The 25,912-nt window shown below is 43.7% G+C and overlaps 1 protein-coding gene across 2 annotated transcripts in view; it reads left to right on the forward strand.

Moving 5' to 3' along the window:
- FAM171A1 (family with sequence similarity 171 member A1) overlaps nt 1–25,912 on the forward strand; it is a 130,584-nt gene that overhangs the window by 90,012 nt on the left and 14,660 nt on the right. For both annotated transcript variants that reach the window (XM_056519095.1, XM_056519096.1), the window contains exons 4-5: nt 3,587–3,745; nt 6,546–6,722. In XM_056519095.1, the coding sequence (XP_056375070.1) occupies nt 3,587–3,745; nt 6,546–6,722 (336 nt within the window). The remainder of the gene's footprint in view (nt 1–3,586; nt 3,746–6,545; nt 6,723–25,912) is intronic.

Genomic DNA, 25,912 nt, shown 5'->3' on the forward strand with positions numbered 1-25,912 from the left:
CATAAGTACTGAAAGGATTAAGATTTTTTTTTAATAGAAGTAATTTACGAATCTGTTTAACTTTCTGGAGCCATTTGATATATAAAAAAAAGTTTTTTCCTGGAATACCCCTTTAAGATCCCAGTGAACATGGGGAGAGATTGATCAAAACCTGTGTAGAGGAAGAGTTGTACAGTTGCCCATAGCAACCAATCAGGTCACTTCTTTCAGTAACCCTTTTAAAAATGAAAGACTCGATCTAATTGGTTGCTATGGGCAACCACACCCCTCTTACTCCACACAGGTTTTGATAAATCTTCCCCATGGAGGTTTACAACTAAGAAAGCCGACCAACTACATACTGTGAACTGTGAAGAGTTTGTGAACCCTTTTTGCATAAATATGAGCCAAAATTATTTAAATGGGCGCTGTCAGGATCAAAAACTTTTTATGCGTTGTAAGTCTTGGCAAAACATTACCCTTTCTAATATACATCATGAAAAATCTTATCATGGCTTATTAAAAAAAAATAATAATAATAAAACACTAGGGGTCTCCATACCATTCTGAACACAATCCTGTCTGGCTGCAGCATCATCTTCGTCCCAGCTTAAAGGGGTACTCCGGTGAAAACCTTTTTTCTTTTAAATGAACTGGTGGCAGAAAGTTAAACATATTTGTAAATTACTTCTATTAAAAAATCTTAATCCTTCCTGTACTTATTAGCTCCTGAATACTACAGAGGAAATACTTTTCTTTTTGGAATGCTCTCTGATGACATGACGAGCACAGTTCTCTCTGCTGACGTTATTATAATAATAATAACGCTTTATTTATTGTTGTCCTTAGTGGGATTTGAACCCAAGTCTTAGTGGGATTTGAAATCAAATCTGGGCCAAATAACCTACACACTGCCTAATAAAAAATCTGCACACAGTACAGAGGCTGTGTTTTTTACCTTCTGTCTGCCGTCCTTTATTACCCCAAAAAAACAGTTTTGATGGAAGACGCACACAGTTGGATAGGCATGGCGCGAGGTTCGCAATGCCCCACCGCCTCCACGCCTATTCCCTGCACGTCAGCGCTGGGACCGCTTTGTGATTGACACACAGGTCCCAGCGCATGCGCCCCTTCGCTTATCCCCCGTGTGCCTCGCGGCGTGTGTGATCATGGCAAGCGCTCACTCCCGCCGCCTACCTCCTCAGTGCTCATACACAGTGCTAGAGGCAGGGAGCGCGAATAGAATTGGGAATAGAAGCAACAGAGCGCACGTCTCCTGTCACCGGCACAGCAAGAAGAAAGAAGAGGATAGCGGTCACTATTAGATGTTCAGAAATAATAAAGGTGCACATCTGAATAAAGTTTTTTTGAACAGCAGAGCATGAAGACACGCCGCGGCGCTCACAGGGGATAGGTCCCAGTGCATGCGCCCCTTCGCTTATGTGTCAATCACACAGCAGTCCCAGCGCTGACGTGCAGGGGATAGGTGTAGTGGTGACGGGGCATTGCGAACCTCGCGCCACACCTATACGACTGTGTTCGGCTTCCATCAAAACTCTGTTTTGGGGAAATAAAGGACGGCAGACAGAAGGTAAAAACACTGCCTAATACACAATCCACACACAGTACAGAGGCTGTGTGTAGGTTATATGGCCCAGATTTGGTGACACTTGTGCTTTAACCAAAAAATTTTATTTTAGTCTCCTCTGTCCATAAAACATTGTTCCAGTAGTCTTCCGGCTTATCCGGGTGATGTTTATCAAACTGCAGGTTGGCCATTCTTTGTGGAGAGCATCAGCTGACTTTATTTCTAATGGTGGACTCCTAAACACGAACATTAGCTAATGTGAGAAAGGCCTTTTAGTTTCTTAGAGGTTACGTTGGTTCCTTGTAATCTTGCAGACTATTATATGTCTCGCTTTTGGAGTGATCTTTGTTGGTCGACCTAGAGCCGAGGGGAGTGGTGACCCCGAGGTGCCGAAATTCACTGGGAGGATAGACTCACTGGAAGCACGGGCACCATGATCTCTTCACCTTGTGGCACTCACCTCTTGATTCCCGGCCTTCTGGATAGGATCAGAGAAATTTTTATAGATCTGTGCGGATGTCCGGGCAGTATATCTGAGCACATTCACTTATTTCTTTCTTTTTGTCACTTTGTCACTTTTTGCGTGTTGTAGCCCTTCTGGGTCTCCCTCCTGGCGGTCTAGGGGAGGTGTGTGTGGCCATTAGGTTCCGCACCTCCCTGCAAACACCCCGGGTACTCCTGCTTTGGCAGGGTACCTACCGTTATCGGCTCTGCGGGTAGATACCTTGGCTAACGCCAAGGGGAATGCTGGGAGCATTTGTGGTCCCCTAGTAGCTTCGGCGAAAAGGGACATCGAACCTGGAACCTCGCAGGTACCTTTTGGTCCAGAGGTGAAGGGTAAGGTTTGTTGGGGGGCCTCTCTCCTATCGGAGAAGGGCTTGCGATAGACCACATCCTCTGTGCACGTTTTTTTAGTGTAACACGTTTGCACTTTTTTCTTGCACTTTGGGTGATTCGAGAGCACTTTCCTCGGCTCTTAGATAAAAAAATAAAATAAAAATAAAAAGATCTTTTATTGGTCGACCACTCCTGGGGAGGGTTATAGTGGTCTTGAATTTGATCTATTTGTACCCAACCTGTCTGACTGTAGATTGGCGGAGTCCTAACTCTTTAGAGACGATCTTGTGACCTATTCCAGACTGAAGGATCAACAACTCTTCTTCTGTGGCCCCGAGGAATCTCATTTATTTGTGCCATGATACACTTCCTCATACGTGTTTGGTGAAGATCACAAAACCTTTGTTTGATTTAGTTCTCTATCTACTTTTAGGCCTTGTGGAAATCTTGCAAGAATTTTTAAAATTCTGAAACGTTCACAAACTTTTAAGTGCCACTGTAATGGGTGTAGGAACTTTACCCCAATGGCAGATTTCAAGGGAGGGGACAGTCGGGTATGTTGGATTTCTTTTTGCCCAAAAGTGAGAGGGGCGGGGGGGGGAGCTGCAACATCTAGAGGACCACAGTTTGAGACCAGTGGCCATGATGATGGGAATAGGATATTGGGAGTCTTATCTAGTTTATTCTTATCTACTGGGTTAAACCAGCCTGTTAGAGACTCCCGCCATCCCTAAGGAGGAAAATGCCTTGTGTGCCATCAATGTACTACAGTTCTGGTATTTCTACAGTAATGCTTTTTTGAGGACTCTCAAGGGAAAAATATTCAACAAAAATAAAGTAAAAAAAAAAAATCTTAACTACTTGACCTTTGCCATAGAAACTGCTTGTGCGTGGTCACAATTATCCGGATAATGTGCATATCATCCTTTTTCAAAGAACAGATTCCTTCTCTGCTTCCTTCTCTCTTTAGTATTGTATTTTGCACATAACCGTTTTGTTAGTTGGATGATGACCGATCTACATTTTTAAGGTGTTTTTTTTTTTTTGTTTTTGTTTTTTTATTCTGGAGATTAAAAGGTGAAATTCAGAGGGCATCAATTTTGAACTTCTGCTGTCCCACAGAAAACCTATGCAGGGCTACACGTTTCACGTAACCGTTGGTTTTTTGTTTGCGATTTACAGGGTCACGTCTGCAGCCTCGGGTGCACTTTGCAAGAAGCGCCCTGGACCTTCCAGGAAATGCTACCTATAAAGATCTCAACGCGTTCCTGACTGCCGCCAGCACATCCTTAGAGGTGGAAAGCTTTCCTTACTTACAAGGGACAGATGGAAACTCCTCAGGTAGGACGTCTGCTGAAAGTTTAATCATTACCTAACGACTTCTTAATCATTACCTGAAGGAACGCGTCCGGTCCCGAAACTGCAGCCGGGTCCCCATGACAACACTTCCTGCTTATGCTGTGACCTTGATAAACCTGGTGATAATAGAATATAATAGAATTTAAATAGTCAATAAGCTCAACAGGTTTCAGTAGCTCCAAAAGTGGAGTTGTTAGTTCCCTGGTGTGGATTTACATAGTATAGAGCAGTGGTCCCCAACCCAGTCCTTAAGGCCCACCATCATTCCAGGTTAGGCTTTTTTTACACTGCCGTTGCGCCCGGTCAAGAACGTCCGTCAAACTGCTATCATTTTGACGGGGCGCAACAGGCAACAGCAGGTCCCGATGGACCCCATTATAGTCAATGGGGTCCTTTCGGGCACCGCTGTTTTTCAGGGGGAGGAGTAGGAGAAAAAGACGTCTCAAGCTGTATTTTTTTTCTCCCGCCATTTTCCCTGCCAGCCTCGATGGCCGTCACACAACGGTAGTGTGAAAGAGGCCTTATTTTAGTTACTCCGTTGAAATAGATCAAGGGGGGAAAAAAATCTAATCCTGGACTGTTGAGGGCAGAGTTGGGGACCTCTGGTATAGAACAATGGTCAATAGGGGTTGTCATGGGGACACTGGCACTTTGTCTATACCGCTGTCATGTTCTTCCATTATAACAGAAGTCATGGCTGCCGCACTGAACCCTTCAAATGATGAACACAAATAGCGCTCGATGGACTCTTTGACCTATAGTGGAGTCTGTCAGGTCCCATCCTGGTGACCATCATTTGGATGGGAATAATAGTACTGCATGCTCTGCTATTCTTCCCATCCAATCTGGCGGAACAGACAGACTGCGCCTCTTATGGTTGTTTAAATCTGGCATAAGGCCAAGTTCCACCGCTGAAGTACATTTTCATTGCTCTACTCATCAAAGGAGCAGAAGAACAAAAATTGCAGCGTGGCAGGATTCACCACATGCCACACACCAGCATCATTAGACAGACCCATTGATTTTAATAGGGGTCTGTCTGTCAGTCAGGAAACTAGTGTGACAGGATCCACTGCATGCTGCACACCAGCAGCACTAAACAAACCACATTGACTTTAATAGGGGTCTGTCGATCAGGAAGCTACAGCGTGGCAGGATCCACTGTATGCTGCACACCAGCATCATTAGACAGAGCCATTGACTTTAATAGGGGTCTGTCAATCGGGAAGCTACAGCGTGGCAGGATCCACTGCATGCCGCACACCAGCATCATTAGACAGAGCCATTGACTTTAATAGGGGTCTGTCAATCAGGAAGCTACAGCGTGGCAGGATCCACTGTATGCCGCACACCAGCATCATTAGACAGAGCCATTGACTTTAATAGGGGTCTGTCAATCAGGAAGCTACAGCGTGGCAGGATCCACTGTATGCCGCACACCAGCATCATTAGACAGAGCCATTTACTTTAGTAGGGGTCTGTCAATCGGGAAGCTACAGCGTGGCAGGATCCACTGTATGCCGCACACCAGCAGCACTAGACAGAGCCATTGACTTTAATAGGGATGTGTCGGTCAGGAAATTACAGCGTGGCAGTACCCACTGTATTCCGCACATCAGCAGCACTAGACAGACCACATTGATTTTAATAAGGGACTGTCGGTCATGATTGTGCCCAGCGTTTTACCAAATAAAATAGCTACCACCAACATAAAGAAGGGATACATACAATATAAGCGAAATGATAAGATCCTATGGTACTAAAACCACTAAACTAAATAACCTATGAACCTTAAAGACCACTGAAAAGAGGACCATGTATAAAAATAGGTAATGTTTATTAGGAAAATACAAAATTAATCAATTAAAAGCAAGAGGCATGGACACAGAAAAAAGAAGGTGGGGACTAGGGAAAGGAGGGGTACAAATTCAAATGTGTTAATAGCAATATAGCAATGATAGTCATAAAAAACAATAATAGTCCCACACAGATGTACTAGGCAGAACTAGGTATAAATATAGCTATAATGCAGTCGTGCAAAAAGTGCACAGTGACAGATATGTACATAGAGGTGCTGAGGAATAATCTCCTAAACCAGTATGAAGCACAATAGTAAATACCAGATAGCTGAAAGCCAGAAAAGGCGGTCAAAGACCGGCTGATGATCAGATATGTGGAGACCCCCACCGTTCCCCAGTCACCCACCACACCTCCGACGCGTTTGGCTTGGGGGCTTTTTCCAGGAGTCGTGTTGCGTCCAGCATGTCCAACACAGTCTTCGACAAAGAGGCTCCAAGTAACTTGATTTTTAAAACCTAGAGTAACAATTCATGATCATATGTCTTGTGTATTTTGAAGAAAGTGACTTCTTACTCCAAATGGAAGTAGATGATGTTATTCTTCTCCGGTTTACGAGCTCAGAAACGGATATGTGGAAAATGTTACTTGGAAGAGCTGCACGCAGTACGGAGTCGCCAGTAGGGCCAAGCCAAGCTAAGAATAACAAGGACATGTTTAGTAGTTTAGGGAATTAAGCGAGTAAGGAAGCAGACACTTCCAATTGTGCTGCCGAATGGGACTTGGCAAGACGTGGCTGCGTAATGTTATATGGTTCAGAGTAGCGCACCCTAGGTGCGCCAAATGTCACCATTTTCCTGCTTATTCTGCAGTTTTTACCTATAACATATTCTCATCCTGAGTGTCTGAAAGGGTCTTACTAGTCAGAACTGGCACTATACTGGTCGTGCATCCTACTAACCTGCTGTATGTGTCTGTTTCACAGGGAACAGCAGCCGCTTTGACCTCACCCCAGTCACTGCCGTCAGTATCCATTTATTTGGCAGTGATAAAACGGACATATTGGTTCAAGGCCCGATCTATGTGACTGTCCCTCTGCCGACCCATAGCAACCTGAAACACAACGCACATGTGCCCGCCTGGAGGTTTGACCAAAACCATGGTAAGATGTATGACTATTAAATACCGTACCCGTAGGTACCTTTCTAGTTTAATTTCTGTTTTGCTTTTCACATAACCCAGTCGGTCACTATTGTTTTACTATAGAAAGGTGGAACACAAACAAGTGTGTTTCCGGGACTGAAGACGTGAGGTCCTGCCACGCCCCCTCGTGAGGTCCTGCCACGCCCCCTGCATTCATGTCTATGGGAGGGGGTGTGACTGCCATCACGCCCCCTCCCATAGACATGAATGGAGGGGATGTGGCTTGATGTCACGAGGGGGCGTGGCAGGACCTCACGTCTCCAGTACCAGTAAAAAAGAAGTTTCTGAGACTGGAGCAGCAACCCCGTCTAGAATGCATGTACTGCACGAAGATTGCAGGGGGTCCCAGTGGCGGGCCCCCCGCGATCTGACATCTTATCCCCTATCCAAAGGATGTCTATGGCCGGAATACCCCTTTTAATGAAAAGCAGCGCCACATCTCGGGCTGTGTGCGATATTACAACTTAGCAACTTACTTCAATGAAACTGAGATGCACTACCACACCCAACCTGAGAACAGGTGTGGCACTGTATTTTTTATTTTATTTTTTTCAGTTTTTTTTTTTTTTTTTTTTGTTTAAATAAACCAGCAGTTTTTCTGATCCTGGATGACCCTTTAATTTAGCAGTCCACGTCAGGACACGGTTGGTCGCCCAGTTTTCCCAGATAAGATTTGCCAGGTCACACAAGAATACCTCCCCCTGCCATGTCTTTGCTGTTCCTATGTATTTCCATAATGAAAAACATTAATCATAGCTTTGGGGGGGAAAAGGTTAACCCCCATAGGAGTAATGTCCATTGGTTGTCACTACATTATGTGAAAACAGGACATTAGGAAAATTGTGGAATTTTTAAAAGTCTACAGGAACACTCCGGGCAAAACGGATAGACTTTGCTCACGCACAGATTTGTTGCATATATTTCTGGATCCTAAACCTTTGTTCCATATATTTGTAGGGGGTTCTTTCTGTACCCTGCTTGTGGTTTACTATAAGGTCCATGCAGAAAAATGAATAAGTAGTATTCATAACACTGTTTATCAGATTTTGCAAAACTACAACTCCCAGCATGCCCGACCCCAAACGTGGCACATAACTGCCATCTTTGCCAACATGTGTCATGACCATAGGAGCAGCGTTGCCATAGCCCGATGTTTCCCAACCAGGCTCCCAGCATGCTGGAAGTTGTAGTTTTGCAACAGCTGGAGGCACCCTGGTTGGAAAACACTGCTGTAGGAGTACTTCTTTAAAGGAGTACTCCACTGGAAAACATTTTATTTGAAATAAACTGGTGCCAGAAAACAGATTTGTAAATTAGATGCAAGGAAGAAATATTGATGGCACTCGCCTATAAAATCATAGACTTTATTAATTCTTTAAAAACGGTGCGGACTCATGACTGGTCGGGAGACAAAAAAAACGCTGCAGCCGTGGCTGCACGGGGTGATGGCGATAAGCTTGTTTCACGGTAGCCCGCTTCCTCCGTCCTGAGGAAGCGGGCTACTTCAAAACAAGCTTGTCACCGCCATCCCGTGCAGCCACGGCTGCAGCGTTTTTTTTGTCTCCCGACCAGTCATGAGTCAGCACCGTTTTTAAAGAATTAATAAAGTCTATGATTTTATAGGCGAGTGCCATCAATATTTCTTCCTTGCATCTATTATATGAAAGCTATTTTTCATTGATGTGCACCCCTATAGGTCTTTTTTTCTCCTCGGCTCTCCCCCACTCACTAGATACAAATTTTCCGTTTATTGGGCTATAGCATTATACCGAATTGGTGGTGCCCCCGCTTTTTCCTCAGTATATGCCTCAATGAGATTTGTAAATTACTTCTATTAAAAAATCCCAATCCTTCCAGTACTTATCAGCTGCTGTATACTACAGGGGAAGTTCTTTTCTTTTTGAATTACCTTTCAGTCTGACCACAGTGCTCTCTGCTGACACCTCTGTCAATTTTAGGAACTGTCCAGAAGAGGAGCAAATCCCCATAGCAAACCTCTCTTGCTCTGGACAGTTCCTGACATAGACAGAGGTGTCAGCAGAGAGCACTTGTGGTCAGACAGAAAGGAAATTCGAAAATAACTTCCTGTGGAGCATACAGCAGCTGATAAGTACTGGAAGGATTGTGATTTTTTAATAGAGGTAATTTACAAATCTGTTTAACTTTCTGGCACCAGTTGATTTAAAAAAAAAATTTTTTCCAGTGGAGTACCCCTTTAAGTATGACATGTTTTCACTGGGAGCTTTTCGTAGGAACAATCCAGTGTATCAGTGAGAAGTTGTGATGTTAACCCAGTCGTAGCCAGATATACATCTGACGAAGGTCCCTTTTTTCCCTGTTGACCATTAAATGGATACGTCACTGGAAATAACTTTTTTTAAATCAACTGGTGTCAGAAAATTTTATAGATTTGTAAATTACTTCTATTTAAACATCTTAACCCTTCCAGTATTTATCAGCTGCTGTTTGTTCCAGAGGAAGTTCTTTTCTTTTAGAATTTCCTTTCTGTCTGACCACAGTGCTCTCTGCTGACACTTCTGTCCATTTTAGGAACTGTCCAGAGTAGGAGCAAATCCCCCATAGCAAACCTATCTTGCTCCGGACAGTTCCTGACATGGACAGAGGTGTCAGCAGAGAGCACTGTGGTCCTACAGAAAGGAAATTCAAAAAGAAAAGAACTTCCTCTGGAACAAACAGCAGCTGATAAGTACTGGAAGGATTAAGATTTTTAAATAGGAGTAATTTACAAATCTGTTTAACTTTCTGGCACCAGTTGATAAAAAAAAAAAAATAATAATAATAATATATATATATATATATAGATTAGATATAGATATAGAATAGATATAGAATAGATATAGAATAGATATAGAATAGATATAGAATAGATATAGAATAGATATAGAATAGATATAGAATAGATATAGAATAGATATAGAATAGATATAGATATAGATTAGATATAGATATATAGATATAGAATAGATATAGAATAGATATAGAATAGATATAGAATAGATATAGATATAGATTAGATATAGATTAGATATAGATTAGATATAGATATAGATTAGATATAGATATAGATATAGATATAGATATAGATAATATATATATATATAATTATTATTATTTTTTTTTTTTTCAGAAGAGTACCCCTTTAATGTTGTATTTGTGTTGCACTAAGGACGCTTCTTCTGTAGTAGATTAATGTGTTTACTAAGCAAACCAGACATAGATCTTGTCAGAAATCAGGTTCTGGGCGACTTCCTCCAAGATCAAACCAGCAGGATTGTTCTTATTCCTATAAGATTTCCTTATCTTCAGAAGCCCCGGCCCTGTATAACCTTATCCTGCCCTTAGCGATGGTTCCATAATAGTCCTATTCTATGTCGCTCATTTGATGTTTCACTAAAGGTAATATAGATAATATATGGACAGTTTCTGCTTGTAATGTTGTGAAAGTTGTTTAAAAACGGTTAATTTTAAACGAAATCAGTCATTTGTCTGGTGACTTTTTAAGGGTGCGTTCACACGCTCTTTGTTTTTGCGGGTTTTCCGCAGCGTATTTGAAAGTGGGCGGGCTCTTCTCGGCTGTCCATAGCAGATTGTCCGCAGCGGAATTTACGCTGCGGAAAATCCGCCGCAGTCCCTACTGACTTCAATAGGGCTTGCGGCGGATTTTCCGCAGCGTAAATTCTGCCGCGGACAATCTGCTATGGACAGCCGAGTAGAGCCCGCCCACTTTCAAATACGCTGCGGAAAACCCGCAAAAACAAATAGCGTGTGAACGCACCCTAAGTGTATCTGTTAGAGAGACATGTCAAAAGTTTTGATCGGTCGGAGTCTCAGTGCAGGGATCCCCTAGTGCAGTGGTCTACAACCTGCGGCCCTCCAGATGTTGCAAAACTACAACTCCCAGCATGCCCGGACAGCCGTTGGCTGTCCGGGCATGCTGGGTGTTGTAGTTTTGCAACATCTGGAGGTCCGCAGGTTGAAGACTACTGCCCTAGTGCATAGCCTTAGACATGAATGGAGGGGGAGTGTTGGCTGTGGTCGCCGGTCATTCGGCACAAAGCGGAGTTCACTATGTGCATTGGATGACTGGGGTGCAGTGCCGAAGATCGCGGGGGGTCCCCAGCGGCCGGACCCCCACGATCGAACATCTAATCCCCTATCCTTTGACGTGATGCCACGCCCCCTCCCTTCATGTCTATGGGAGGGGGCGTGACGTCCGTCACGCCCCCTCCCATAGACCTAAATGAAGGGGGCGTGGTGTGACGTCACGTCTCCAGTGGCGGAAGCAGAGATTTCCGAGACTGGAGTAGAAGCCCAGCATAGAATGTGGGTGCTGCACGGAGATGGCTGGAGGTCCCAGCTGCGCGCCCTCCGCAATCAGACAACTTATTTCCTATTTTTGGGATAGGGGATAAGATGTCCTATGGTCGCAATACCCTTTTAAAGGGGGACTCCACTGGAAAACTTTTTTTTTTTAAATCAACTGATACCAGAAAGTTAAACAGATTGGTAAATTGTGAAGAGCAGGGATCCAGCTCACAGGATAGAGAAAGGATAAAACGTAGCTTTTACTTGCTCACTTTAAAATGATCAAAATCAGACCATGATTAAGAGCTCTTCTGTAGCTCGAAACGCGTTGGTGTTCTGTTTTTAGGGCCTTTACCTCCCCCCTTTTTGGTTTGTGTCTGATTTTGAACATTTTAAAATGAGCAAGTAAAAGCTACGTTTTATCCTTTCGCTATCCTGTGAGCTGGATCCCTGCTCTTCACATGGTTCTCTATTACGGGAAGCGGTCCGGATTCATCCGAGCTCCAGGTGCTCCTACCCAGCCCGTGTCTCTGCAACTTACTAGTGGATGGTGAGCTGAGCATTTTCTTTTTCCTTGTTGATGTACAGATTGGTAAATTACTTCTATTAAAAAAAATCTCACTCCTTCCATTACTTATTAGCTGCTATTTGCTCCACAGGAAGTTCTTTTCTTTTTGAATTTCCTTTCTGTCTGGCCACAGTGCTCTCTGCTGACACCTCTGTCCATTTTTGGAAGTGTCCAGAGCAGGATAGGTTTGCTATGGGGATTTTCTCCTACTCTGGACAGTTTCTAAAATGGACAGAGGTGTCAGCAGAGAGCACTGTGGTCAGACAGAAAGGAAATTCAAAAAGCACTTCCTGTAGAGCAAATAGCAGCTAATAAGTACTGGAAGGATTAAGATTTTTTTTAATAGAAGTAATTTACAAATCTGTTTTAACTTTCTGGCACCAGTTCATTTAAAAAAAATAAATAAGTTTTCCAGTGGAGTACCCCTTTAATGGATTTTGATCCCATTAAAATTAGTTGGATACATCAACGATAATCTTTAAGGCTAGTTTCAGACTACGGAATCTCCTGGAAAATTTCCGCCCGGAGATTCAGAGTGTGGCCAGCGCTGACTGAATAAGTCGGTGCTAGGACCGCGCAGACACTGCAGTCTCCAATAGATTGCAATGTGTTCCGCGTGGATTTCCGCCTGAAGAAAGAGCAACGCCATTCTTCAGGAGGAAATTTCCAAGCGGATTTTCCGTTCACTAATTCCGCTTCACAAATTCCGAAGTGTGAATTTGTGAACGGAAACCCATTCACTGCATTATACATTTTAGCAAGCGGAATTTCCGCCTGCAATTTCAAAGCGAAATTGCAGGCGGAAATTCCATAGTCTTAACCTAGCCTAAGTCTCAAGAACTATCAGCTCTAAGGAATGGTCCAGGGATGTAGGTAGGAGGCTGATAGGACAGTCTTGGATGATGACCGCATCCCGAGAACAATTGGTTGTTTGGTCAAATATGCAAAAGTTTTTAGTAAAAAAATGGTTGGTGTGTTTTACACAAGGATGAGCTTAGGAAAATGTGTGATGTCCCAGTACAGGATATAGTCCCGTACAGTACTTAGGCCCTGTCAGGTTGAGTCCCTCTGTGTCCTAGGGGCTCTGCTGCAGTGTCTCCCCCATTGTGTTATCAGTATACTAGGTATAAAGGACCTTTGATTTAGTCACATGATGTTGTTGTCACATGTTTGTTACCCAGGGAGCACCAGCCAACCAGGTGACCTGCAGCTTGACCTTTGGGCTTCTTGCTCAGCCCCCCCCCCCCTTTATAAGAGGGGCAGCCATTACAATGTCTATCTTATGACTCCTGCTGAGGTACAGTAAAGACCAGACGTCTCAGAGTCAGTGTCCAGCACATCTGGAGACCTCAAGCCTAACCAGCAGCCACATGTCAGTAAGTCAAGTCGTCTGTCTGCTGTCACTACTAGAGATGAGCAGACTTACAGTAAATTCGATTCGTCACAAACTTCTCGGCTCGGCAGTTGATGACTTATCCTGCATAAATGAGTTCAGCTTTCAGGTGCTCCGGTGGGCTGGAAAAGGTGGATACAGTCCTAGGAGACTCTTTCCTAGGACTGTATCCACCTTTTCCAGCCCACCGGAGCACCTGAAAGCTGAACTCATTTATGCAGGATAAGTCATCAACTGCCGAGCCGAAAAGTTTGTGACGAATCGAATTTACTGTAAGTTCGCTCATCTCTAGTCACTACCTACAGTCAAGTCTATTATAGTCAGCGTGGCTGAGTTGAAGTCTGTCCAAACACTGCAAGTCCCAGCAAGCTGTGAGGTCCCTCTGTGTTACTGGTCACCACTCTGGGATCCTGGCCTAGCTGTAAAGACTATTTCCATCTGTCTACCTCAGTAAAGCTACCGTTAACCCTAACCTGGTCTTGGACTATTATTACCCCGCCTAACCTAGGGATAGCGGTACTAATGTTCGAGTGGTTACCGGAAAAACCACACCCTGGCGTCACGAACATTTAGGGGTTAATAACATCCACCCCATACACCTCATCGCACCCCTGTGACTCACCATAAATGCCTGTGAAACCTGTAGGTTTTGGGTGGCAGAAGTGACTGGCGCTGGATACTTCAGAGCCCATAGACTGCCTGCCTGTTTAAAGCGGAATTACCCTTCATTATAAATCTTTATCACTATGACATTAAGGTTAAGGGACACCCGCCCCCCAGAATTTGTTTTCCCGTCCTGCAAAGGTGACCCTTGGCTGCTACCTCTGCTGGATTTAGGCCACTACCTGCTGTTAAGGAGTACTGACAAAACGTCCCCGTCTAGAAGGAAATAGATACGTTGCTGCTCGGTAATGAGATCGGGAAATGTTTTTTGCTGACTACACAAGGAGACAATGACCTGGTCACCGCGCTCCCATGTAAGATATCCTGTCTTTGTGCCAATTTATATAGAGCGTAAAGTAACAAGCAAATTTACGGACACTAAAGTAGCAATATACAAAAAATGCTTAAAGTGCAGGATTACACTGCTGTGTATGTCTTGTATTGTATATATGAAACCATATAGAGATGTGTGTGTGTGTATATATATATATATATATATATATATATATATATATAGTGTGTGCACAGGTCTTAAAGGGGTTCTCCACCATAAGGTGATTTTAGTACGTACCTGGCAGACAGTAATGGACATGCTTAGGAAGGATCTGCGCTTGTCTTGGGGCTAAATGTTGTGAGATTACCAGAACACTGTGGCTAGCTTTTTGTGAACTGGTATTTCCTGATTGAGTTTTCTTTTTTGCTTACAAATCCCATAATTCCATTTTCCTTCCTCCCACACATCAGACACCCCACCCATTGAAACATAAATGAGCTGCATCCATTCAAAAGACCTGTGGTTTTCAATCAGGGTGCCTACAGCTGTTTCATTAGTTGCAGATTGATCTCTCTCCCACCAAGCGATCGCTCCACCCATTGAAGCAGACAGGCTCCCGGTCATCAGCTGACTAGTGAGTAAGGTCTTGGCTGTGTGGTGGCCCAGTACGGGAGGTGTTACCCCATGCTCCTGCTATCCTGTCAGGCAGCCTCCTTCACTTGTTTCCCCATTATATATGTTTTACCATGTAAAGTGTTATGAAATGTAATGTTGCTTTAAGAGTTATACCATGTGATATATCATGTGATTAAAATCCAAGAGGTACCAGTGACCAGGTGACCCCAAGAGTGACCTATGGGCCCCTGCTAGTCTCCACCATATAAGCCCTGGGTGGAGCTTCTCTCCCTGCTGAGGTCCAGTGCAGTCTTGTCTAGTGTGTGTGTCCAGAGTGTTGGAGACCTCAAAGTCAAGTCCTGCAGCCACCATCAAGTCATGTAAGATAAAGTCACAGCTTTGAGTCAAGTCTAGTCAGTCCCTGTCATCTGTCAAGTCAGCATGGTCTGCATTCAATTGTCCAGTCCCACTACAAGTCCCAGCAAACCCTTAAGGTCTATGTGTCACTGGTCACACCTTGGGCCCTGGCTGAACTGTATAGACTTTACCAACTGTCTACCCTCAGTAAAGCTACCGTCGTCCGTAAATTGGCGTCGGAGTCTTTATTGCCCCCGTGCCTAGCCCAGGATCCAGTGGTATACCTTCTGGTGGTTATAGGCTAAACCATGCCCTGGCATCACGAATACAAGGGGTTAATGCCATCAGCCCCTAGGGTAACAACATCTGCCCTGCACCACACACCCTGCCACCACAGCTGCCTTGCAACCTGGGAAAAATCTGAGACAACAGTCATTTTGTATGCTGTTAAAAATAAATATTGGTGTGAAAATTACAGAAGAATTGTGAGAAAACCGTCACACACAGGTACAGACACTATATTATGAACTACACTAACTTTACAGCCCCTGTGGCATAGTCAAATGAATAAAAATTCCTGGAATACCCCTTTAATATAGTGGAGCGCCTGCAGTAGACGGCACACACTCCATTAATTTCTATGGAAGCGCAGAAGAGACCTGAGTACAGCACTTGGCATCATCGAAATGAGTGGTGCCATCTACCGGTAGACAAGACGTGCTCCTCACTGAGAGCTAGAGGCCCATTCCGGGACACACCCATCCCACCCCCAGCTCGATCTTTGGCGTTCCCATAGAAATGAATGCAACGCATGCCGTCTACTGCACATGGTCTTCACTGAGAGCTGGGGTCCCGTTCCGGAGATTGTGGGGGATTGTGGACCCCCCCCCCGATCAGCTACTTATCCCGGGGATACGGGATAAGTTAGATTTGGCTGGAGTTCTCATTTCAAGCATCCATGTTGTTTTTAATCCACTAAAGATTTGTCTGCCATTGATTCAGAAGGATAGGCCAATGCTGTGTAGTCAGTGGCAGTCCATCTGCTAGGTCCAACACGGAACCGTAAGGGCACCCTTCAGTTTTTTTGTTTTTTTTACCACTGCGCAAAGGGGAGGCCAAGGTGAACCACCAAAGGGACTCTGCTCTTGAGGACTCCTGCTGTTTATGTAAACAATGGGACCAGACTCCCACCATCATAATGTTACGGCATATCCCAATGTACTTGAATAGAGCAGTCAGTCCTCTCTTGGCATGTGTATGGTGTGTGAGTAGTGCGGGGCACTGTTAACTCTCCGAACACCAGTAAACTCTATGAGCAGACTCATTAACAAAAAGTGAAATAAAGACGGGAGTTATTGAGCTGCTTACAGGAAAATAATCCGTAACTTTTATGGCCACTTTGGGACTTACTTCCTTCTCTAGTTTTTCGTTGCAAACAAGCGAGAGCTTTGTTGTAGGTCTGCAGCTGGGCCACATTCGGTTTCCTTTACAAGTTTCTGCCGCCAGGATTACTAGAAGTTGGTCACGTGACTGAGCCGCGACGCTTGTCGTCCTGTGCCAATTGTAAGACAGAAGCGATGGCGGAAGAATACATGATCGGTTAAGCCACTGTGATAATGGGGGAGATTTATCAAATCCTGTCCAGAGGAAAAGTTGCTGAGGTGCCCATAGCAACCAATCAGATCGCTTCTTTCATTTTTGAAAAAGCCTCTGCAAAATGAAAGAAGCGATCTGATTGGTTGCTATGGGCAACGGGTTAATTTTTTTTCCTCTAAACAGGTTTTGATCTCCCTTAATAACCCTACAGCAATGGTGAATATGGTCAAATGGTCACCAAATTGTGGACCTTAAGATGTGGCAAAACTACAACTCCCAGCATGCCCAGACAGCCGTTGGCTGTCCGGGCATGCTGGAAGTTGTAGTTTTGCCACATCTGGTGGTCTGCAGTTTGGAGACTACTACCCTATAGGATCCTTGGGACTTGACTTTCCTATTTTCTGCCATGCAGACGCAACAACCAAGTGAGACCGTCCATATGTTCTTCTTCCAAAAACGGACCTGGCCGCAGATTGGTTGTGGTAGTGCAGCTCAACCATAGGCAGTGTTCACATGTTGTGGTACTGTAGTATTGTTTTACCATGATTAGGCAGTAGGGATCGACCGATTATCGGTTTGACCGATATTATCGGCTGATATTCACTATTTTGGACATTATCGGTATCGGCAATTACCATGCCGATAATGCCCCACCCCGTCTCCCCGGCCAGAGACCACAGCCGAGACCACAGCCGCCGCTGCTGCCCCATTGCCTCCCCCATCCTGGCTTTATAATTACCTGTTCCCGGGGTCCGCGCTACTTCTGGCTCCTGCGGCGTCCTGTGCGCTGTGCAGCGCAATGACGAGTGACGTCCTCAATGCGACGTCACTGCCAGTGCGCACAGTGACAGCTCAGGACGCCGCCGGAGCCAGAAGTAGCGCGGACCCCGGGCCCGGGAACAGGTAATTCTAAAACTGGGGATGTGGGAGGCAATGGGGCAGCGGCGGTGGTTGGACTAGTTAGGACCCCAGGACAGGCAGGGGGAGAGAAGCGGGCAGCGACGGCGGTCTCTGGCCCCTCAAAAGCCGCTGCAGTTCATTGATTTAAAGTGCCCGCTTAAAATCCTTGATCTGCGGGGTCGGGGAGGGGGGGGAATAGCCGATAACTTATACCGATATTCCGGTATAAGTTATCGGCTATTGGCCTGAAAGGTCGCAGATTATCGGTATCGGCCCTAAAAAATGGATATAGGTCGATCCCTATTAGGCAGTACTGTAATGCAACTGCAACGTGTGAACACAGACTTTAAAAGGGAATTCCAGCCCTAAATAACTCTTATCAACAGTATAGGGGATAAGTGTCTGATATCAAGGGGTCTGACATTTGGGACCCTCCACGATCTCTAGAACAGAATCCCAACTCTCCGAGCTGAATTGAGCGGCTGTCGGCACGTGCTCCATTGATTGCTTGGTTATCTCCGGAATACCCCTTTTAAATGGGTACTCTGCCGAAAAACATCTTGGAGCTTCCGTGTTCATGACGCCACGCCCCCTCCATTCATGTCTATTGGAGGAGGCGCGGCATGACGTCATGAACACGCAACACGTCTCCTCCCATAGACATAAATGGAGGGGGCATGGCGGGTGTAGTTGCCATTCATCAGTCACTGAGTGGAGTTCGCTCCGTGCGCGGATGACTGGGGTCCCCAGCGGCAGGCCCCTGCGATCAGACATCTTATCCTCTATCCTTTGAATTGGGGATAAGCTGTTTTTTTCGGCGGCGGGCCCCCTTTAAGGTGTTTCTAAACCCGCAATAGCTATTGGTGAAATGTTTGTTTGGCCAGCAGTTTCCCTTTTCAGTCTCCCTTGGAACGATCATTCTATTCCCCCCAACATCGTATACCGGGGGGAGAGGGAGTGGATAGTCAGGAGACCCCCAAATACACTTTAGTCTAAAATCGACCAGCCGACTATCTAAAACAGTGTTTCTCAACCAGAATGCCCCTTGTTGTTGCAAAACTACAACTTTCAGCATGCTTGGACAGCCGGGCATGCTGGGAGTTGTTATGCAAAAGCTGGAGGTACCCTGGTTGTAAAACACTGATATACGAGAAACTTAATTCATTTAAATGGAGCTGTAGTGCAATTCCAGACACAGCCTGTGAATAGGTGTGGCGCTGTTTCTGTGAAAGAAGGCAGCCATGCTTTTTCTGATTACATTTTTTATTTTTAATTATGCAAACGTCCCGTTTCCACCATTCTAATTGGATTCATTTAGGAAACAGTTTAGCTCCATAATGCTCGGATCTTAAAAGATGATTAAGGGAAATTAACTCCGGCTCGGCAAACACCTCGGCGTAATCTGCATAATCTGGTGATTAACATGATAGAAGGATGAGACCAGCTGGAAAACAATAACAAGAAGTAAGGGAGTTGTATAGGATTACGGGGCTGAGCTGCAATACCGAACCCAACCATGTCCTTGGTATCTTTAAAAACAGCACCCCGCCTGGTTGTGTGTGATATTGCGGCTTAGCTTCATTCTATTTAAGATTCTAAAATTAAGATAAAGTAAATGGCATAAAAAATAAATTTAATAAAAAGTGAGTTTAGACTCAAAAACCGCAAACGCAGCAACCCCCCCCCCCCCCCCCCCCATCCTGCCATTGAAAGGAGAACAACAAAAAGCGGAATAACCACAATAGGCCAGGTCCCTAAGGGGTTAACGTCTCAACACCCCCCCCCCCCCCCCTCTACAAACATGTATTTGGAGAGAAATTTTACTATTTTAGAGACAGTAGCGGAGGAAGTTGTATGGTTTGGGAATAAGAGGAAAGTATTCCTGTTGCCTAGCAACTTCAAAATAACGAAAAGTCATCCGATTCCAAGAATTTGGTCGCCTGTAAATCTTGCAGTTACAAAAGAAATACATAAATACATCTATTTAACAAAAACAGCATTTGAGGTCATATTTAAGAAACCGTTTTGACAGACACTAACCCTGAACATTTGTATTCTTAAAACAATACTAAGCAAATACTTAAAGAAAAACTAACTTAAAGGGGTATTCTGTGATTTTTATTTTATTTTGATTTTTTTTATTTCACTGTGCTACAGGGGCTGTAAAGTTAATAATAATAATAATTTTATTTATATAGCGCCTACAGATTCCGCAGCGCTTACAATTATGGGGTACAAACAAAGACAAGTATCAGACATAATATTACACAATAACTATTCAAACAAGAGGGTTGGGGATGTGTTGGGGATGTGTTGGGGATGTGTTGGGGATGTGTTGGGGATGTGTTGGGGATGTGTTGGGGATGTGTTGGGGATATGTTGAGGCCAATTAGAGACTGTTATAGCCCTGTCTGAAGAGATGTGTTTTTAGGCCACATTTGAAACTATGGATGTTGTTGTTGAGTCTGAGGGATTGATAGCATTCCAGAGAACCGGTGCAGCACGAGTGAAGTCTTGGAGACGAGAGTGAGAAGTTCGGATTATAGAAGATGTTAGTGTGAGATCATTAGCAGATCGGAGAGAATGTGTAGGATGGTAGACAGAGATGAGAGAGGAGATGTAGGGAGGTGCAGAATTGTGAAGAGCTTTGTGTGTGAGACTGAGGATTTTGTACTGTATTCTGGACTGAATTGGTAACCAGTGTAGTGACTGGCACAGGGAGGAGGTGTCGGTTTAGCGGCTGGAGAGGAAGATGAGTCTGGCTGCGGCATTAAGGATGGACTAAAGAGGAGAGAGTTTGGAGAAAGGAAGGCCTATTAGTAAAGAGTTACAGTAGTCGAGGCGGGAGTGAATCAAAGCAATAATGAGAGTTTTAGCAGTTTCAGTAGTGAGAAACGGGCGGATTCTGGAAATGTTTTTGAGATGCAGGTGACAAGAACGTGAAAGGGACTGAATATGCTGAGTGAAAGACAGATCAGAGTCAAGTATAACTCCAAGACAGCGAGCCTCCTGCCCGGGAGTTATGGTAGTACCACATACCGAGATGGAAATGTCAGGGTTAGGTACAGTATCAGTTGATGGAGAAAAGACCAGAAGTTCTGTTTTCGAAAGATTTAGTTTCAGATATAAATAGGACATGATGTCTGAGACAGCAGAGAGACAGTCACTGGTATTCTGTAGGAGTGCAGGGGTGATGTTGGAGGAAGAGGTATAGAGTTGGGTGTCATCAGCAAAGAGGTGGTACTGGAAACCAAATCTACTGATTGTTTTTCCAATGGGGGATGTGTAGAGGGAAAAGAGTAGAGGACCCAGGACCGATCCCTGGGGAACCCCGACAGCAAGGGGAAGAGGAGAAGAAGTAGAGCCAGAAAACGAGACGCTAAAGGAGCGGCCAGAGAGATAGGAGGAAAACCAGGCGAGAGCAGAGTCTTTGAGACCGATGGAGCGGAGACTACTGAGGAGGAGTTGGTGATCCACAGTGTCAAAAGCCGCAGACAGGTCCAAGAGAATCAGTAAAGAGAAATTGCCATTTGATTTGGCCGTCAGAAGATCGTTAGTGACTTTGGTTAGGGCCGTTTCTGTGGAGTGAAGGGAGCGGAAACCAGACTGTAAGGGGTCAAGGAGAGAGTTCTCGGAGAGATAGCGGATAAGGCGGGAGTAGACCAAGCGTTCCAGGAGTTTGGAGATAAAGGGGAGATTTGAGACGGGTCGATAGTTGGCTGCACAGGATGGGTCCAGAGATGGTTTTTTTTTAATAGTGGGGTTATGATAGAGTGTTTGAAAGAGGAGGGAAAGACCCCAGAAAAGAGGGAGAGGTTAAAGATTTTAGTTAGGTGTCAGCTGATAGCAGGAGAGAGAGACTGGATGAGGTGTGAACGCATGGGGTCACTAGAGCAGGTAGTGGGGCGGGCGGAGGAGAGGAGCCTGGAAACCTCATCCTCCGTTACAGGCTCAAAAACTGAGAGTGATGAAGAGGAGACGTGGCTGGGAATTGGATCAGAACTTTTAGGGGACTGGAAGAGGATTTAATCACGAATGTCATCGATTTTAGTCTTGAAGTATTTTGCCAGGTCTTCAGCACAGAGATCAGTGATTGGGGTCTGTACTTTAGGCCGAAGGAAAGAGTTGAACGTGTCAAAAAGGCGTTTGGGTTGTTAGACAGAGAGGAGATGAGGGAGGTAAAATATGTTTGTTTGGCGAGATGAAGAGCGGAGTAATAGGATTTAAGCGTGAATTTATAGTGCAGATAGTCTAAAGAAGTCTTAGTTTTCCTCCACAGACGTTCAGCACACCTAGAGCATCGCCTGAGAAAGCGGGTTGTTAGCGTGTGCCAGGGTTGCTGCCGTCTGTGTCGGGAGGTTCGTGTTTTAGAGGGTGCCATTTGATCCAGGGTAGACTTTAGGGTGTCATGGTAATGTTTGGCTGCTAGATTAGGGCAGGAGAGAGAAGAGATTGGTGATAGTGAAGATTGTAGAATGTCTATAAATTGACTGGTGTTTATGGCACGCAGGTTTCTGTAAGTGTACAAGGTTGGAGTGTCCGGAAGAGAATAGGAGTTACTGATAGAGAAAGAGAGAAGGTTGTGGTCAGAGAGCTCAAAAGGAGAATTAGTGAATTTAGAGACAGAGCAAAGTCTAGAGAAGATCAAGTCCAGTGTATTCCCATCCTTGTGTGTGGGAGAGTCAGTAAGCTGTGAAAGGGCAAAGGAGAAGGTTAGAGACAGAAGCAGAGAGGCAGAAGAGGAGATTGGGGTATCGATGGGGATATTAAAATCACCCATGATGAGTGTAGGTGTTTCTGAGGAAAGAAAGTGAGGGAGCCAGGTGGCAAAATGATCCGGGAACATTTGGGGAGAACCAGGAGGACGATAGATGACCGCCACTCTGAGAGACAATGGGCGGAAGAGCCTGAGGGTGTGGACCTCAAAAGAGGGAAATGTGAGTGAGGGTAATGGGGGGGGGGGGGGTGACTTGAAAAGTGCATTGTGGGGCTAGAAGCACCCCAACTCCTCCACCATGCCTGGTGTCAGATCTGGGGGTATGGGAAAAGTGAAGGTCACCATAAGATAAAGCAGCGAGAGAAGCAGTGTCAGAAGGTTGTATCCATGTTTCTGTGAGAGCCAGCGGATTAAGAGAATTAGTGAGAAATAAGTCATGAATCTGGGTGAGCTTATTGCACACAGATCGAGAGTTTAGGAGAGCGCAGTTAAAGTTTGTAGTGGTTCCGCAAGAGGCAGGTAGTGTAGAGCAAATATTAATGAAAGGTGGGCCAGGGTTAGGAGCAATGTCCCCAGCAGCTAAAAGCAGAAGAAAGAAGAGGGAGAGCAGATGGCTGGGTGAAGTGATGGAGCGACTTCTGTGCTGTACCATGGAATGAGGTGACTTTGGGTGGTTTATGATGGTGAGCAGTGCATGCGAGCAATACATAGGTGAGGGAAGGAAGCATGGACAGATGTATATAGAGTCCACAGGAGAAATCAGTGGGGGATAGAAGAGAAATTGTATTGCAATGATGTAAGTAATAAAGGTGTGCATGTTTGGTTTTTGTTTTTTCTGAAAAGAGGGACTTACTTTTGTAGTTATAATGTTGAGTTAGTTCCCCTTTGTTCCCTTATGGTTGAATTCTGGTATATAGTTAGTGTAGTTCATAACATAGTGTCTGTACCTGTGTGTGATGGGTGGTCTCACAATTCTTATGTGATCTTTGCCCCCAATGTTTGTTTCATTTTAACAGCATACAAAATGTGTCTTGTCTCTGGCTTTTCCCAAGTTACATTGGGCCCGAGACATTACATCTCTAGTCAGGTGTTCACAGGGAAGCCTGTCTGTGCTTAAATGGAATTTAAAGCTGCACCTCTTAGCTGAGCCCTGCGCCCTCAAAAATGCCCCCAACTGAAAATGGAATAGATCTGCAGAAAATTAACCCTGTGTTCTCTGCATGGTTTGCTACATGTGCCTGAAACAAACAGTGGGGGAGAGAATATTTCCAGTTTTATTTTTACTGTTCCCTTCTAGGTTCAGGGCTCCTGTAATGTATGTCATCATCGGATTAGAGATGGAAAATCCAGGAAAGCCCCCGCCCCCAGTGAACATTATTTTGCCCATCTGCAGTAGTTTGTTTGATAAAACAGGATTGGAATTTGAACATTAAAAGGGGTACTCTGGGGGAAAAAACATGTTTTTAAATCAATTGGTGCCAGAAAGTCATACTGATTTGTAAATTCTATGTAAAAATCTTAAAGGGGTATTCCAGGAAAAAACTTTTTTTTTTATATATATCAACTGGCTCCAGAAAGTTAAACAGATTTGTAAATTACTTATATTAAAAAAATATTAATCCTTTCAGTACTTATGAGCTTCTGAAGTTAAGGTTGTTCTTTTCTGTCTAAATCCTCTCTGATGACACCTGTCTCGGGAAACGCCCAGTTTAGAAGCAAATCCCCATAGCAAACCTCTTCTAAACTGGGTGTTTCCCGAGACAAGTGTCATCAGAGAGGATTTAGACAGAAAGGAACAACTTTAACTTCAGAAGCTCATAAGTACTGAAAGGATTAAGATTTTTTAATAGAAGTAATTTACAAATCTGTTTAACTTTCTGGAGCCAGTTGATATATATAAAAAAGTTTTTTTTTCCTGGAATACCCTTTAACCCTTCCAGTACTTATCAGCTGCTGTATGCTCTCCAGGAAGTTCTTTTCTTTTTGAATTTCTATTCTTTCTGACCACAGTACTCTCTGCTGACACCTCTGTCAGTGTCAGGAACTGTCCAGAGCAGGAGCAAATCCCCCATAGCAAACCTCTCCTGCTCTGGTGGTACCCCCTTAAGGCTGCATTCATACTTTTTCTTACAAAACCACAAAATAAAAAACAAAAAATGGTGGTTTCATGACACTGCTGCAATTGTAATTCCACTGCCTTATATGAATACATCCCTTCCGCAGTCGGGGTGCTCCTTTTAATTGTTATATCTACCGCACCTCATCAGGACCCTTCAGTATACGGCGGATGTCTCTTCTCCTGTCTGCGCTCATCTTGCCAATATGCTAATCCTCTACATCGCCTCAATTCCCACCCCCTCAGCTCATCATTCAGGGAACAGATGTCACATTTGCTGCTATTTAGGTTAGGACTGCGTGTGCGTTCAGGACAGTCCATTTTTTTTCTTCCTCCTCCTATGTACAGTATTGGATCTTCTTATCACAGTCCAACCCCCTCCCCCAAATGGACAAATGCCCAGCTAATTCCATAATGAATCATTTATCTCCTCTACCTCCAGTACTGTGTCCCAACCAGGGTGCCTCCAGCTGTTGCAAAACTATGACTCCTTGCAAGCCCGGACAGCCAACGGCTGTCCGGGCATGCTGGGAGTTGTAGTTTTGCAACAGCTGGAGGCACCCTGGTTGGGAAACACTGAGTCCTAGGTCACACATGACGTCAATAAATGATTGATCCTGCAGGGGGGGGCACTCTAGTGCTGACCGTGTCTAAAAGATGAGCGCTCCTTATTGGTAGACTTGTACAATGCATTCAGAAAGTCTCCAGACTTTTTTACTTTTTTCACATTATGCTTTTTCACATTATTAAAATCAGGGGGATTTTAATACAGAAAACATTGCAAAATGTGAAAAAAGTGAAAAAATCTGAAGATTTTCTGAAAAAAATACTAAACAAAATAGAGAGGTAAATGTCACATTAATAATTATAATAATAAAAAAAAAACTCAAAGTATAGTAATACAATGTATAGCGACACAGTGTCTACCTATGGATAATTCTGTTACACAGGGTAATGCTACACTGGTTTTCATTGTGCAAGTTAAAAATATTTAAAAAAATATATATATATTGCAAAAAATATCAGAAAATTAAATTATTAATAATTATAATAATAATTTTATTACAATTTTTTTTTTTTAAATAATAGTAATGATAAAATGTATTAGTGTTGTTCTTATTTTTTTATATAATTAATATTTGTAAATATAAGGTTATTATTTAAGATATTAAATGAATTAATTATTACTATTATAAATAATAAATAGTATAATTTTTATTACTATTAGTATTTTTATTTTTCATTTGTTTATTACTATTTTATTATTGGTTTATTTTATTCAGATTTTTATTATTTATTTACCGTTATTATTATTATTATTATTATTTATTAGGATTATGTATTTATTACTATGTGCTATAGTATTATTAATTTATTTTTATTTTTTTTATTTATTATATTTGAGCGGTATAATTGCAAAAAAACATTAGATCAATTAAACAGTATGGTAAATTCTTTTTTTTTTTGTGTTTTAAAAAAGAAAAAAATTATAATCCTGTAATAAAAAATAAATGAATTATAGTCTGTAAACTTGCATGAAAGAGCATCAATGTATGATAAAGCTACAATCATCTGATAAATATGACAACTGAATAAATTTGGAACTGGCCCAAAATGTAATTTC

This window comes from Hyla sarda, chromosome 5 (genome assembly GCF_029499605.1).
Source record: "Hyla sarda isolate aHylSar1 chromosome 5, aHylSar1.hap1, whole genome shotgun sequence".
Classification (NCBI taxonomy): domain Eukaryota; kingdom Metazoa; phylum Chordata; class Amphibia; order Anura; family Hylidae; genus Hyla; species Hyla sarda.